At 46.1% G+C, this 15,789-nt stretch overlaps 2 protein-coding genes across 3 annotated transcripts; both read left to right on the top strand.

Annotated features, from left to right (window-relative positions):
• Positions 1-1,436: 1,436 nt before the first annotated feature.
• On the top strand, positions 1,437-14,120 carry ETHE1 (ETHE1 persulfide dioxygenase; the record flags this gene model as incomplete). Of its 2 annotated transcripts, XM_079724436.1 has the most annotated exons (7): positions 1,437-1,517; positions 2,972-3,116; positions 3,280-3,428; positions 11,443-11,572; positions 13,243-13,332; positions 13,694-13,810; positions 14,038-14,120. In XM_079724436.1, 7 exons carry the CDS (start codon positions 1,437-1,439, stop codon positions 14,088-14,090), a joined length of 765 nt encoding a protein of 254 aa, XP_079580562.1. In that variant the 3' UTR covers positions 14,091-14,120. The 2 variants fall into 2 exon arrangements, with proteins under 2 accessions (XP_079580562.1, XP_079580563.1); XM_079724437.1 differs by lacking the exons at positions 2,972-3,116; positions 3,280-3,428.
• Positions 1,984-2,148, top strand: LOC307065978 (small integral membrane protein 30-like; the record flags this gene model as incomplete). Its single annotated transcript, XM_079723011.1, has 1 exon — positions 1,984-2,148. One exon carries the CDS (start codon positions 1,984-1,986, stop codon positions 2,146-2,148), a length of 165 nt encoding a protein of 54 aa, XP_079579137.1.
• Positions 14,121-15,789: the final 1,669 nt, after the last annotated feature.

The raw sequence follows: 15,789 nt of genomic DNA, 5'->3' as shown, positions 1-15,789 counted from the left end.
AGAAATTATTTTTTTTTAATGATTTCTTCCTGGGAAGACATAAACATTCCTGATAAAATACTTAAGTCATCTTAAAATAAAGTTTAATGGGATAAAATGTTGTTCTGGGACCAGGCACTCAACCAACAGCCCCTCAAGACACTAATGACATTGAACCAAACTTTTTTTTCTTTCTAACAATGAAGGTCCAACCACCTGCTTTTCCTATAAAATGGCCCTGGGGCTATGAGTGTATTGGGGTCTCTTGTTGCGTTTCTCCTTCTCCAGGGAGAGAAGTCTGTGCTTCTCCCAGTGTGTCTCCCTCGCCCTTTGAGTGTCTCCCTGTTCTTTGTTTCTTTGGTTTTTAAAAAAAATAATTTTTATTTTATATTGGAATATAGTTGATTTACAATGTGGTATTAGTTTCAGGTGCACAGCAAAGGGATTCAGTTATACACATGCACACATCCGTTCCTTTTCAGGTTCTTCTCCCATATAGGTTTTTACAAAATATTGAGTAGAGTTCCCTGTGCTATGCAGTAGTACCTTGTTGTTTATCTATTTGATATATAGTAGTATGTGTATGTTAACCCCAAACTCCTAATTTATCCCACCCCACCCCCACCTTTCCCCTTTGGTAACCATAAATTTGTTTTTGAAGTCTGTAAGTCTGTCTCTGTTTTGTAAATAAGTTCATCCCACCTTTCCCCTTTGGTAACCATAAATTTGTTTTTGAAGTCTGTAAGTCTGTCTCCGTTTTGTAAATAAGTTCATCTGTACCATTTTTTAAGAGTCCACATATAAGTGATGTCATATGATATTTGTCTTTCTCTGTCTGACTTCCTTCGCTTAGTATGATAATCTCTAGGTCCATCCATGTTGCTGCAAATGGCATTATTTCATTCTTTTTTGTGGCTGAGTAATATTCCATTGTGTATATATATCACATCTTCTTTATCTGTTCCTCCATCGATGAACATTTAGGTTGCTTCCATGTCCCGGTTACTGTAAATAGTGCTGCTGTGAACATTGGGGTGCATGTATTTTTCAAATTATAGTTTTGTCCAGATATATGCCCAGTATTTTTAGTTTTTTAAGGAACCTCCATGCTGTTCTCCTTAGTGACTGTACCAGTTTACATTCCCACCAGCCTTTAGGAGGCTTCCCTTTTCTCCACACTCTCTCCAGCATTGTTTGTAGACTTTTGAATGATGGCCATTCTGACTGGTGTGAGGTGATTGTTCTTTGTTCCTCTGGGTCTTCCTGTCTTCTCCGGCTCTAAAGTCTTCCCATCGGTCCCCAGCCTGGTTCCGCTCCCACCCGCCCTCGGCCCCAGGCACTTGTGGCCCCTTTAAGGCGGGCCCCGCCCACGCCCACGCCCCGCCCCGCCCTCCGGGGTTCAGCCTTGGGTGCGTTCGGCTTCCGCTGGCACCGCTCAGTCTCCAGCCTCGGGCGCGATGGCGGGGACTGTACTGAGGGCCGCTGGGCGGCAGCTCAGTCAATACAGCGGGTCTGGAGCCCCCATCCTCCTACGGCAGGTTCGCAGTGGCTGGACCGGGGAGCGAGATTACTGGATCCTGGGTGGCGGCAGGGGCGGAACTCCTGGGTCCTTTAAATCCGGAGAGATACCTGGGCCCTGGCGCCTGGAAAGGGGTGTAGGGCTAGACTCTTGCGTCCTTTAAAGAGGAGTGATCTGGGTCCCAGATCTGGGACCCCGATCTGGGCTTCGGGCTGGACTCTTGCTTCCATTACAGAAGAGGATGACGGGGACCCAGGTTTGGGCATGGATGAAAGTTGGGACTCATTGGTTCCGACGGAGTAAGGTGCTGGGGTCCCAGACTCCTGACTCCGGGCAGGGGGATTCTGTAATGGCTGCTAACTTGGAAGGCGCTGTCACGTGGAACCTCTTAAGCCTCAGCATCCTGAACTGATAGGATTAAACAAATACCGCTTTCTTTGAAACCTTCAGCCTTTAAGAACCAGTCACCTCAAGATCTCAACATCATGATCTTAGTTTCAACACAATTGTTCCTAGTCCTCTTTTCATTGCTTTTGGTGCTGCCTGTTGAAGCAGTAGAAGCCAGAGATGCAATCGCTCTCGTTCTCAGTATTACAGGCATTTGTGCTTGTTTGGGGGTATATGCACGAAGGAGAAATGGACAGATCTGACTTTGATGGACCTCCTGAATCAAACCTTGCCCTGAAAACCTTTGTGCTGTTGAGGTTCAGGACTGAGTTTTGGTGTCTGAAAGTTCCCAAGAAACAGTAAATAGGGTAGTTTCATAGTCTTGGTTTCCCTATAAATAGGAACAAATTGATGTACTATATTAAATGGAAAACAAAACGTTTTCTTCACAACAAATAATGCACTGAAAAATGCCGTCTGTAATTTGCATTTGCTAGTTAGAAAGAAGGTCAAAGAAGTGGGAAGGCTGAACTTTGCAAAAGTAATATTTCATAGTTTAAGAATTCTCAATAGGAAGAAGAAAACTCTTGCCCAGAATCCTAGGAAATTGCCACTGTTTAGTTATAATCACTGCCTTCTGCAACACTGAGGAGTCTTTTCTCCATATTTTTAATAGATTTTTGTTTCGTTATCTCCCAAGTTAATATTGTACCTAGATATTAAATACAGTTGGTCAAAAATTAAAACTTATCTCTTGGTGGGGGAAAAAGTTTAGAAAATGTATTTGTTGTATCTAACGTTGAAATGGAGAAAAGATTTAATGTAAAATAATACTTTATATTGACATTGAAATGGAGAAGAGATTTAATGTTTAACAAAAACAAGAAAATTTTTATATTAATGGGTAACATCTCCATGGTGAGAAGTACTATATTAAATATAAACCCATTAAGTAAAAAAAAGGGGGGGGCAGGGGCTTCTGCTTCTGGATCTTAGGAAGAGAATCGAGTTGAGGCCTGGACTCCTGGGTCCACAGTAAGGGGGGGTCTGAATCTGTGCTCTCACCTGTCCCCACCCTCTTTCCAGATGTTTGAGCCCAAGAGCTGCACCTACACTTACCTCCTGGGTGACAGAGAGTCCAGAGAGGCCATTCTGATCGACCCGGTTCTGGAGACAGCGCATCGGGATGCCCAGTTGGTCAAGGAACTGGGGCTACAGCTGCTGTATGCTGGTCCGTTTGGGGTCCGGGCTCCTGGGCCTGAGGGCGTGGGACTGTAGCGTGGAGTGGGAAGCTAGGACCGGGACTCCTGGGTCTGAGCGAGGAGGGGGCTGGGGGCTGGGAATCCTGCGTCCTCTCTGTGCCCTCCTGGACCTGGCTCTCCTCTCTCTCCCAGTGAATACCCACTGCCATGCGGACCACATTACCGGCTCCGGGCTGCTCCGATCCCTACTCCCGGGCTGCCAGTCTGTCATCTCCCGCCTTAGTGGGGCCCAGGCTGACATGCACATTGAAGATGGAGACCGCATCCACTTCGGGCGCTTCGTGAGTTGGATGCTGGGTCCCCGAGAGGGTGGTGGCCTGGAGTTTTTGGACTAAAGGGAAGAGGGGCTTGGGGGCCTGGACTCCTGATTCCTGGGGTAGGAGCGGCCCCAGGCCTGGGCTCCTGATCCCTGAGTTTCTGTCTCAGGGAGAAGGGCGCCATAAACCCAGGTGAAAAACTGAGCCTAGAGGCTCTGGGCAGGTGTGTCTCTGGCCCATCCCCTTAAGTCAACAACATCTATGGCGTTTCCTATAACCTAGGGGCAACTTCTTTGGCCTGGAGTCTCATAAAATTTGACTGGGAGCTGGAATTACAAGGTCATGGCTGAGGGAGAGACCCAGCCCTATCTTCCCAGAGCCACTGTTGGAGGAAGGCACATGCAGTTGCCCAGAGCCGGGACTAGGGTGAGGCAAGAGAGGAATCCAGGGTGCAACATTTAAGGAGGCGCTCATTCTCAGGGTGGTGCAAAGGCAGGGCTGGCACCTTCGAGTGGGCGCCTCCTTAAATGTTGCTCCCTATAGGAGCCTGCTTGCCTCACCCTAACCCCAGCCCTGCTATTGCCTCACACAGGAATGGTCTGAAGGTGCCTACCTCCTCTCCTTTCTTTGCCCCAAGCAGAATCAGCAGGTTTCTGGCCAGAAGTTCAACCCAGGGCAATACGATGGGTGAGGAGGGTGCTAAGGTTGCCCTCAGAGGGAGGGGAAACCGCTGGCAGGACTTTTTTCTGATCAAAGTTGCTAAAGACTTAGAGAGTTTGGCTGGCTTTGGGGACAGAATGTCACTTGGACTTGGCCTCCAAGTGAGAGGGTTTTGCTAAACGAGGCCAGTTAAACTGAGTCAGATGGTTTGGGGAAATAAAGGCTGTGGGTGGGATCAGAGGGTTTAGCTCCACTGGTTACAGCCTCTTTATTTCAAACCTTTTTCTGGAAGCAGGTGAAAAAGAAAATGCATTGTACATTTAGGTACACTGTACATAATAAGCAGGTGCTAACAAGCATTTCTTGGGTTGAGAAGCCTTAGAGGTGTTAGAAATGGTTGGAGTTTTGTGTCAAGAAGAGCCCTTTGTTAAACTAGATGAGTGATGTTTTCAGTGAATCAACATGGAAGGGCTTAGCTGTGGAAGTTTTAGCTTTAGTGTTTGGGTTATTTATTTATTTATTTATTTATTTATTTTAAAATTTATTTATTTATTTTTGGCTGCATTGGGTCTTTGGGTCTTCGTTGCTGCGCGTGGGCTTTCTCTTATGGCGTCGAGCGGGGGCTTCTCTTGTTGCGGAGCACAGGCTCTAGGTGTGTGGGCTTCAGTAGCTGCAGCACGTGGGCTCAGTAGTTGTGGCTCGCGGGCTCTAGAGCACAGGCCCAGTAATTGTGGTGCACGGGCTTAGCTGCTCTGCAGCATGTGGGATCTTCCTGGACCAGGGCTTGAACCCGTGTCCCCTGCATTGGCAGGTGGATTCTTAACCACTGTGCCACCAGAGAAGTCCCTGCTTGGTTTTTTTAAACAGCTTAATTGGTATAATTCACAAACCATCCAGCTCACCCATTTAAAGTGTACTTACTATTCAGTGACTTAGTATATTCAGATTTGTACATCCATCATCACAATTCATTTTAGAATATTTTCATCACTCCAGAAAGAAACCCCACACCCCTCAGGTGCCACCCCAGTGTGCCCCTCTTTCACTCTACTAACCACTAACCTACTCTCTGTCTCTATAGATTTGCCTATTCTGTACATTGCATAGAAATATGGTATCATACTATATGTGGTCTTTGTGACTGGCTTTTGCCACTGACCATAATGTTTTCAAAGTTCATCCATGTTGTAACATGTATCAGTGTTTCATTTCTTTTTATTGCTGAATAGTACTCCGTTGTATGGATATATCACATTTTATTTATTCATTCATCAGTGGATGGACGTTTGAATTGCTTCCACTTTTGGCTGTTATGAATTATGCCACTATGAATATTCATGTGCACGTTTTTGTGTGGATGTATGTTTTCATCTCTCTTGGGTATATACTTAGGATGGAATTACTGGATCATATGATAACTCTATTTAACAATTTGAGGAACTGCCACACTGCTATCAAAAACTGTTATCCAGGGGGCTTCCCTGTTGGCGCAGTGGTTGAGAGTCCGCCTGCCGATGCAGGGGACACGGGTTCGTGCCCCGGTCTGGGAGGATTCCACATGCCGTGGAGCGGCTGGGCCCGTGAGCCATGGCCACTGAGCCTGCGTGTCCGGAGCCTGTGCTCCGCAACGGGAGAGGCCACAACAGTGAGAGGCCCGTGTACCGCAAAAAACAAAACAAAACAAAACAAAACTGTTATCCAAAGCGGCGGCTATACCCTTTTATGTTCCCATAACCAGTTGTGTGAGGCTTCCAGTCCCTCTATATCCTTGTTACCACTAGTTATTATCTGTCTTTATGATTGTTCAGCATTTTGTTTGGTTTTCATCCGAGTTCTTTATAAACGTTTGGAGATGGGCACTATTTTTCCCTCTCATTTTCCTCCTCCCACTTAAAAAATTTGAATTGTAACATGCATATTATACAGTAAAAGGGGCACATATTGCACATGTACAGCTTGGTAAATTTTAACATATGTCTATACTTGAGTATCCACCGCCCAGATCCAGATCCAGAACATGCCCATAGCCCCAGAAGTCTTCCTTGTCCCTCTTCCTGGCCATTGACAGCCCCACCAAGGGACCGTTCTTCTGACTTATTTAATCATAGATTAGTTCTGCCTGTTCTGGACCTTATAAACAGAAACCAGTGTGTACTCTTATGTCTGCTTCTTTCACTCTACCTACTATTGTAGATAATTGTAGTTCTTTCCTTTTTTGCTATATAGCAGTGGTTGGCCAACTTTTTCTGTAAAGGACCAGATGGTAAATATTTTCAGTTTTGCAGGCCATATGGTCCCTGTTGTAACTACTTAATTTTCCTGTTGGTGTGAAAGCATCTACAGACAATGCATGCATGAATAAGCATGGCTGGGCTCCAGTAAAACTTTATTTATGGCCCCTGAAAATTTAATTTCAATAATTTTCATGTGGCATGAAATGTCATTCTTATAAAAGCAGATGGCAGGCCAAATTTGGTGCACCGACCATAGTTTGCCAACCCCTGACGTAGAGCATTTCACTGTGTGAATTGATGACAATTTATATCCATTCTCCTTTTTTTTTTTTTTTGCGGTACGCAGGCCTCTCACTGTTGTGGCCTCTCCCGTTGCGGAGCACAGGCTCCGGATGCGCAGGCTCAGCGGCCATGGCTCACGGGCCCAGCCACTCCGCAGCATGTGGGACCTTCCCGGACCAGGGCTCGAACCCGTGTCCCCTGCATTGGCAGGTGGATTTTTAACCACTGTGCCACCAAGGAAGCCCCAGACAGCTTTTTGAACTGGTTGTACATTTTATATTCACAGTGAGCCAAATTTGTATGGTTTCACTGTAGAATGGATTTACTGTTTTAATAAGCAATGATTGAGATTTGAACATTCTAGCTCCCGTAAGGGTTGGCGGATTCTGAAAGTTAATGTTGCCTGTTAAATATAGCGATATAGAGGGGGTGCTGCTCAAGATACTAATCCCAGGTCCCCAGGATTCCTTAACCCTCTTAAAAATTATGGAGGGCCCTAAAAAGCTTTTGTTTACCTGGGTTCAATCAAGCAATATTTACTGTATTAGTTACATGTCAATTATATCTCAATTTTTAAAAGAAATGGGAAATTCCCTGGTGATCCAGTGGTTAGGACTCTGTGCTTTCACTGTGGAGGGCCTGGTTTCAATCCCTGGTCAGAGAACTAAGATACTACAAGCTGCGCGGTGAGCTAAAAAAAAAAATAATAATAAATAATAAGTATTTAGATATGCAAAACGTATTTACTGTATCAGAAGTTGAAACTGAGACTTTTTTTAAAACACAAGGATACACAAACACACATTCCATCAGCTGTCAGAGCAATGATATCATCACAAGTCATGGAGCTTCTGGGAAAACTGCACTGAACTCTTGGAGAATGAGAATGAGAAAGGGCAAAAGACCTCTTCACACTATTATGAAAATAGTTTTGATCTTGCAGACCCTCGGGGTTCCCTCGACTACACCACTTGGAGAACCATTCTTTTTACAAAATTTTTGTCACATCTAGCGACACAGACAATAATTCTTAAATAGTTCTGAAATCCAGCCCATGTTCAAATTTCTCCAAGTGCTTAGGAATCATTTTTACAGCTGTTTATATGAACCAGGACCCCATCAAGGTTCACACATGGCATTTGGCTATTAGGTCTATTTAGTCTCTTTTAATCTAGAACAGTTTCATACCCCTTCTGCCCCATGACATTGACTTTTGAAGCTCCAAGCCTGTTGTCTTGCAGAATAGTCCACTTTCTGGATGTGTCTGGTTGTTTCCTCCTGGTGTTATTTAACTTGTTCTTTGAAAACTTCTCTTTGCTGTTAACTGAAGTAGATTGCAGATATTTCTGTATTGGATGATAATAATAATAAATAACTTAATAATAGTTAACAAATACTGAGTGTTTTGTTTCTCACTTAGCATTGTAAGAAAGTGCATTTTCTCAGCATATATCCCACAAAATTTTCAAAATCAAATATCACTTCCTGGCAGCAGGGAGAGGTGGGACCTGTGGCTAGTGTTGGGGTGTGTGCCCCAATTATGGAGGACACCCACTACATAATTCAAGTTGATTATTCATGCTTGGGAATGTAGTCTGTTCACTGTAAAGCCTTTTCTTTTTTTTTTTAATTAGAAGCTGCAAATATACATTTTTGAAAAATCTTCCAAATGTTAAGGGTAAACAACAAATACAGACTTTTAATAACTACTGAGCAGTCCAAACAAAACATTGCTATGGCTGAACCTGGTTCTTGAGCCTCCACTGTGTCTTTTCTGACAAATAGATCTCATTAAACCTTCCTAACCACATAGTGAGATCAGAACATTTTCACCATTTTACAGAGAAGGGAGTGCAGAGAGGGAAAGTGACTTGCCCAAAAGTTATACTGAGATAGTGGCTGAGCAAGGAATTGAACCCAGGGGACCTGGTGGTTCCACTAGATCAGTGTTTTTAGAATTTTAAAACATTATTATTTTTATAATATAGCAATTATTGTGTTGGGCTTTTTTTTTTTTTTTTTTCTTTTTGGCCGCATTACGCAGCTCATGGGATCTTAGTTCCCTGACCAGGGATCGAACCTGGGCCTATGGCAGTGAGAGCTTGGAGTCCTAACCACTGGACTGCCAGGGAATTCCCTGGGCATTTTTAAAATGCTTTACATGCATGAAATAATTTAATCTTTATAATAGCCCTATGAAGAGGGGACAATTATTATGCCCATTTTACAAATGAGCAGAGAAGCCCAGAGAGGTGAAGTAACTTGCCCAAGGTCACACAGCTAGTAATAGCAGAGCCAAAATTAGAACCTATGTCACCCGGCTCCAGAGACTGCTCCTAACCACTAACCCATGTGCCCTCACCAAGAGAGAAATATTTTACATCTGGATTCAGCACTGAAACCTCAGCTTCATGAAATACCACTTACCCTTCCTGTGTACCAGGCACACTGAGATTTCCCACTTTATCCCACTCCTCCCCACTCCACTCTTTATGTCTAGCCCACTTTTTTTTTTTGCTCATGGCTATGTCTGTGAGAGTCATCCATATTGTTGCATACAGTTATAGTTTGTTCATTCTCATCCTGTGCCTCAGTTTCCTCATCTATAGAATGGGGCCAGGAGAGGTACTTACCTCATAAGGATGTGTGTGGCCTGAATGAGTTCAGTCATGTAAAGTGCTTAGAAGAGAGCCTGGTACAGGAAAAAGAGTAATCAATGCCAGGCTTCTAAAGAGTACGTAGATCGGACTGATGGGAGAAGAGGAAATTGCAGGGGCAAAGAGGTGTGGAGAAGTGTGCTATTTTCTGGAAATGACTCTGGGGTTCGGAGTAGCTGGGGAAAGGAGGATGGTATAGGACATGGGGCTGGAAAAGTGAGCAGGCACCAGAGCAGGGGCTGAGGAGCTGGACCTCTGCCCTGGGGGCAGTGGAAGCTGGGGAAGGGTTTTGAGCAGAGAGGGACAAAATTGGATCTGGGTGATAGAAAACCGCCCTCAGGGTCATGTAGGAGGTGGATTAGAGGCTGGTAGGCCAGGGAGGAGGCTATCAGTTGGCCCAAGCAGGAGAGGCCTGAGATAGGCAGGATTATGGGGGTTGATAGAGGAGTAAATTCTATATATTCCAGAGAAGGGAAAGATAAACAGGGAGGCTGATCATCAGCAAAGCCACCTGAGACACAGACTCAGTCACTAAGGGCCTAGGGGATCTTGATCTATGTGGCAAGCTGGATTGTGTTCAATTGATATTAAAATTTTGTTCAATTTATACACATAAGACAATTATATATACCATATACCATTGACCCTTGAACAACCTAGGAAGTTAGGGGCACTGACCCTCCCCACATTCAAAAATTGGGGTATGGGCTTCCCTGGTGGGGCAGTGGTTGAGAGTCCGCCTGCCGATGCAGGGGACGCGGGTTCGTGCCCCAGTCCAGGAAGATCCCACATGCCGCGGAGCGGCTGGGCCCGTGAGCCATGGCCGCTGAGCCTGCGCGTCCGGAGCCTGCGCTCCGCAACGGGAGAGGCCACAACAGTGAGAGGCCCGCGTACCGCAGGAAAAAAAAAAAAAAATTGGGGTATATCTTCCAGTTGGTCCTTCTATCTGCGGTTCCTCTTCATCCACAGATTCACCAAACCAGATCATGTAGTACTGTAGTATTTACTACTGAAAAAAATCCATCTATATGTGGACTTGCACAGTTCAAACCCGTGTTACTCAAAGGTCAACTGTATATACTCTAACTACTGGTTGTTTACAACTGACGTCCTTCTGACTGGCCAATACCCATGCCATATATATAAATATATATATTCTTCTATATTTCCTTCTAGAATTTTTTGGGTTTTCTATGTTTAGATCTTTCGTTTATCGTGCATTTTGTGATTTATTTTTGATTATAAAATGACGTGTTTTAGAAATACATAAGTAAATAAAATGACATGTTTACTGTAAAAAAAAGATAATATAGGAAAAGCCTAAAGAAAAAAAATATTTTGAGTTAATGAGTAAATTTTTTTTAAGAGATGACATTGTATAAGTTGCTTTGTAACCTGTTTTTTGCACTTACGGGATAGTAAATATCTTTTCCTGCCATTAAATGTTTGTGTATAGCATCATTGAATTTTATTTCAATGACAATTTTAAATGACTCTTTAGTATTCCATATTTATATTAGTGTGCTTATCTTTTTCTTATGGATTTATAAGATCTGTTTGTACATGAAGTACACTGACTACTATGTGGTGTATTTGTGTTACAAATATATTTTGCCGCCATGTTGATTCCCTTTAAATTTTGTTTATGATGTTGTTGCCATTCAGAAACATCAAATTTATTTAAATTCAAACCATTGATCTTTCCCTTAATGATTTATGACTTTTGGGATGGATGTTCTTCTCTAACCAGAGATCATATATTTATTTGTATTTTCGTTGTTGTCACTGTTTTATGATTTTATTTTCTTGCTTTAAATTTTTAATTTTTGGGGAGTTTACTCTGGAGTGAGGTTTAAGTCCGGGATCTAACTTCAGTATTTTTTTTTATCAAAAAGAGGTTATCTAGGGGCTTCCCTGGTGGCGCAGTGGTTGAGAGCCCGCCTGCCGATGCAGGGGACACGGGTTCGTGCCCCGGTCCGGGAAGATCCTACATGCCGCGGAGCGGTTGGGCCCGTGAGCCATGGCCGCTGGGCCTGCGCATCCGGAGCCTGTGCTCCGATATAGCAAAAAAAAAAAAAAAAAAAAGAGGTTATCTAGGTGTGACCCTGGGATGGGATGGGGTGGGAGTCTTCTGAGGCCAGTTTCACCATGAGAGTAAAGCCATAGCCTTACTGGTGACTCTTTGTACTCTCCTTCTCTTCCCAGGCCTTGGAGACCCGGGCCAGCCCGGGCCACACCCCAGGCTGTGTCACCTTCGTCTTGGATGACCACAGCATGGCCTTCACTGGAGATGCCCTGCTTATCCGAGGGTGTGGGCGGACAGACTTCCAGCAAGGTCACAGGCCCCTTTCCCCAGCCCGAGATCTCAGTATGGTTATGTGGGTGCCAGGGTTTTAAGTGTCAGTTGCAAGAATGAACGGATGAATGTTAGACTTTTAGGGGGTCAGGATTAGATTCAAGGAGTTTAGTGCTGGAGTGGAGGAGAGTTGGGTTCAGAGGTTAGTGGTTGGGGGACAGTTAGAGTCAAGAGTGTGTGTTAGTTATCTATTGCTGTAAAGCAAATCACCCCAGAACTTAGTGGCTTAAAACAATGATTAACATCATCTCACACAGGTTTTGAGAGTTAGGACTCTGGGAGAAGCTTAACTGGATGGTTCTTGCTCAGGGTCTTGTGTGAGGTTGCAACCAAGCTGCTGGCCAGGGCTGACTGAAGACTTGACTGGGGCTGGAGGATCTACTTCCAAGGTGGCTCACTGACGTGGCCAGTGAGCTCTTGCTGGTTGTTGGCAGGAGGCCTCAGTTCCTCACAATGCAGACTTCTCCACAGGGCTGCTTGAGTGTCTTCATGACATGGCAGCTGGATTCTCCCAGAGGGAACAATCAGAGAGACAGACAGACAGAAGACCTAATTTTTTTTTTTTTAATGAGCTTGTCTCAGAAGTTAAACTCTGTTATTTCTGCCATATCCTATTTATTAGATGCAAGTCACTTAGTCCAGACCACTAAGTCAAGGCAAGGAGAATTATGTGTCACATTTTCAAGAGAAGAGTTTCAAAGTGTTCATGGGCATATTTTTAACCCCCCATAAGGGGTTTAGCTGGTGCGGGGATGGGTGTGGAGTTTGATTCAGGGGTTAGCTGCTGGGGGAAGTTAGATTTGGCAATTTAGCTGCTAGAAGGTTGCTAGATTCAGTGGTTTAATTGCTAGGAGGTGGTGTTACATTTGGGGTATAGCTGCTGGGGACAATTAGATTAAGGGGTTTCTCTGCGGGAAGGGTGTTTACTTTCACATCAGGGTATGAGATTTGAGTATGTGTGTGAATGTGAGGTGGACACTAGATTGGGAGGATTTAGCTGCCTTGCAGGAGGCCAGCGAGGCTGGACAAGAGAGAAGAGACAGAGGCACAGCGAGCTGAGCTGGCCGATGGTAACCAGATCCCCAGGCTGCCTCTTTCTTCCTCTTTCCTTATCTCTCCATCTTGGTCTCTATCATTTTCTCTCTGAGGCTCCTAATCTTCCATTTATCCATCCCCAACACAGTCATGAGATCGAAAGATTTAGGCTGAAAGGAAAGGTGGCAGAACGTTCCAGAGAGGTTTGTCCCTGTCCCAACTTAGGACTCAGAGCTTCTTGTCAGAACCATGGCTCTATCCTCCTCTTTGGCCTCATGTCTTCAGTTTCTTACCTTCCCATCCACTTTCCCTGCCCAGAATCCTTTCTTGGCATCCCCAGAGTGAGGGAATTTGGTGCTTCAGGGTCATATCCCAACCTTGTTTACAGTCATGCTGAATTCTCACCATTTCCCAATTCTTTGCATATGCTGTTCCACCTGCCTAGAATGCCCTTCCCTCTCCTTCTCTACCCAGTCAAAGGGCTACTGGCAGAAAATGAGGGAGACGGTTTAGCTACAGTGATTTTTATCCTCTCATCCTTTTCCTGAAGGGAAGGGATTTGGGAGCTTCTTTCATCCTGTTGCTCCACTGACCTCTGAGTTTTCCCTCCCCAGGCTGTGCTAAGACCTTGTACCACTCAGTTCATGAAAAGATCTTCACACTTCCAGGAGACTGTCTGATCTACCCTGCTCATGATTACCATGGTGAGGGCTTCCTGGAGGAGGTGTGGGATTTACATAACTTACTATTTGAGAGGGAACACCAAACTCCTGTGGCTTGCAGACTACAATTCCCAGGAACTCCTCTGGCCAGAAAGATCAAGTGCTTAGGTGTAGTGAGTGTGGATGTAGAAACTACAATGCCTAGAATCCGGAAGGCATAGGCTTTCCTAATAGAACTTAGGGAACTGTGGGAAACTACATTTCCCACAGTGCCCATTGAGGAAGGAAAGCAATCTGTTAGTCCTGAGCCAGAAAGGCACCCTGAGGCCTCCTGGGAAATGTAGTTCTGGGAGGCCCAAGGCACTGGACAGCTCAACATTCCTCCCCCTCTCTTGGCCACTAGGACTCACAGTATCCACTGTGGAGGAGGAGCGGACTCTAAACCCTCGGCTCACCCTCAGCTGTGAGGAGTTTGTCAAGGTCATGAGCAAACTGAACTTGCCCAAACCTCAGCAGATAGGTGAGCAGTTGGTGGGGAGGAGGGTGCTGAGGTCTGGATTCCTGGGTCTGAGGGAGAACGTGCTGGGGATCTGGACTCCTGGGTCTGAGGGATGGAGGGGCCTCAGGGCCAGAACTCTAGTTTCCCAAAGAAGGACTATTAGGATTTCTGGGGCCCCAGTGGGGCATAGAGAGAGCGGGAGGGTCTGCCTGGGCCCCTTGGTTTCACCCTTAGCTTCTTCCTTTCAGACTTTGCTGTTCCAGCTAACATGCGCTGTGGGATCCAGAGCCCCCCTTCCTGACTCTCAGGTGCTCATATCCAGTTAATAGTGCACTAGGTGGGGTGCGGGGAGCAGTGCCATCACCAGAGCCTCTCTTATCTTCCCCTCCCTTACCAGCCTCTCAAGCTTCTTAAATTAAAAAAATATATTTTTTTCCCTGTGAATCTGACTTTTGTTTTCTGGGGGACCCAATGGGTTTCTGGGCTGAGATGCCTGTGGTTAGTTCTGGTCCCTGGATAGGCCAGGGAGCAAGGCAGCGTAAAGGTCCTGGGAGCCTGGAAGGAGATTTTCTAACTCATAAGATAGAAGCAAACAGATATCTGGGGCAGGGTTCTTCAGCTCCTTGCATTAGAACAGTCTTGAGTTTAAACCACGTGTCCCATGAGACCCAGAATAAGGTACTTCACTTCTCCAAGCCTCAGTTTCCTCATTTGTAAAATGGGAATAATAGTAATAATAATAGGGTGTTGTGATGATCCCATGAGTCCATATGTATGAAGTGTTTGGTACACTGCCTGCACAGCAGACTTCCTATCCGTGTTCACTATTACTGTTAGTATCATTTGAAATGAGCTCTGAGGCGCTTCCTGGCTTGAGTGACAGGATGCCTAATGGTAAAGACCATGGACCTTGGAGAGAACAAATATGGTGTTAACATTAACAACATGTGTAGACTTTGCGGACACTTGCCCCCCTCAGCCTCAGTTTCCTAACTATAAAATGGAGATAGTAATCCCTTTCTCTACTGTAGGCTGCTGTAAGGATGAAATAAATTAATGCGTGTAAAATGTTTATACTTTATACACATAGCTCCTGATATCCAGTGATCCTTTCTCACAGACCAGTTATTTTCCTGTTTTTGCCCAGAGAGGAAAGGGTCTGGCTGAGACCTTTAACCTCTGCCCTCCACCCATAGCAAAGTGGTGGTGGGGGGAACATACTTCCCCCTGTCTCTGGGCGCGTCTCTGACTCAGCTCAGGGCACCCCCCTCCCCTTGCCCAGCTCCCCAAACCGGTCGGGGCCCTTCTAAAGGGCTCATTAGAGGGGAGAGGCCCCTAGCTCCATTCCCCTCTTCCTTTCAGGATTCCCAGGGTCTGAACATTATACATAGGTAACCAAGGCGCCTGGCCCTCCAGGGGGGAGGAATGGGGGCGCTGGAGGCAGAGTTGGGGGGTCGTCATGCTGGGCTTTCCGAGAGTGGGGCCGGGATGGCCGGATGCTGCGGCTGCGGGCGGGGCAAAGCTGGTCGCTCCCTCCTCCCTCGAGAGCTGTTGGACCTGTTGTCCCCCCTCCACTTCCGGGCTGCTGGGAAGGGGGACAGAGCAGCCTCTCTCTCCTCCCTCACCTGTCTAGTGGGCAGAAACTGCAGCGCCGGAGCGCAGAAGGGAGCGCGCCGAAGCCTGAGCCGGTGAGGGGGCCGGGGCTTGGGTGGTGGAGGGGGCTGGAGTTCTGGAATCTAGCTCCGGGAGGAGCCGAGGATTCAAGGCCCCTGGTTCGTCCAGAGAGAGGGAGACCAGGAGCCCCGACTCCTGGATCCCTCGCTGAGGCGGTAGGGGGCCCACCCCCTTGCACAGTGGGGTCGGAGCTGAGCTGGGCTCCAGAGAGGACGCGGCGGAACCCGACTCCTGAGTCCGCGAAGGAGAAGGTGTTGGGGTCCCTTTAAAGTGGTCCAAGGGATTGTGCGGGGCTGCTGGGAGAGTACAAGGCTTGACACCTGGAT

Source organism: Hyperoodon ampullatus, assembly GCF_949752795.1.
Source record: "Hyperoodon ampullatus genome assembly, chromosome: 18".
Classification (NCBI taxonomy): domain Eukaryota; kingdom Metazoa; phylum Chordata; class Mammalia; order Artiodactyla; family Ziphiidae; genus Hyperoodon; species Hyperoodon ampullatus.
Note: the sequence above shows the minus strand (reverse complement) of the source record. Positions and strands in the feature narration are given on the sequence as shown.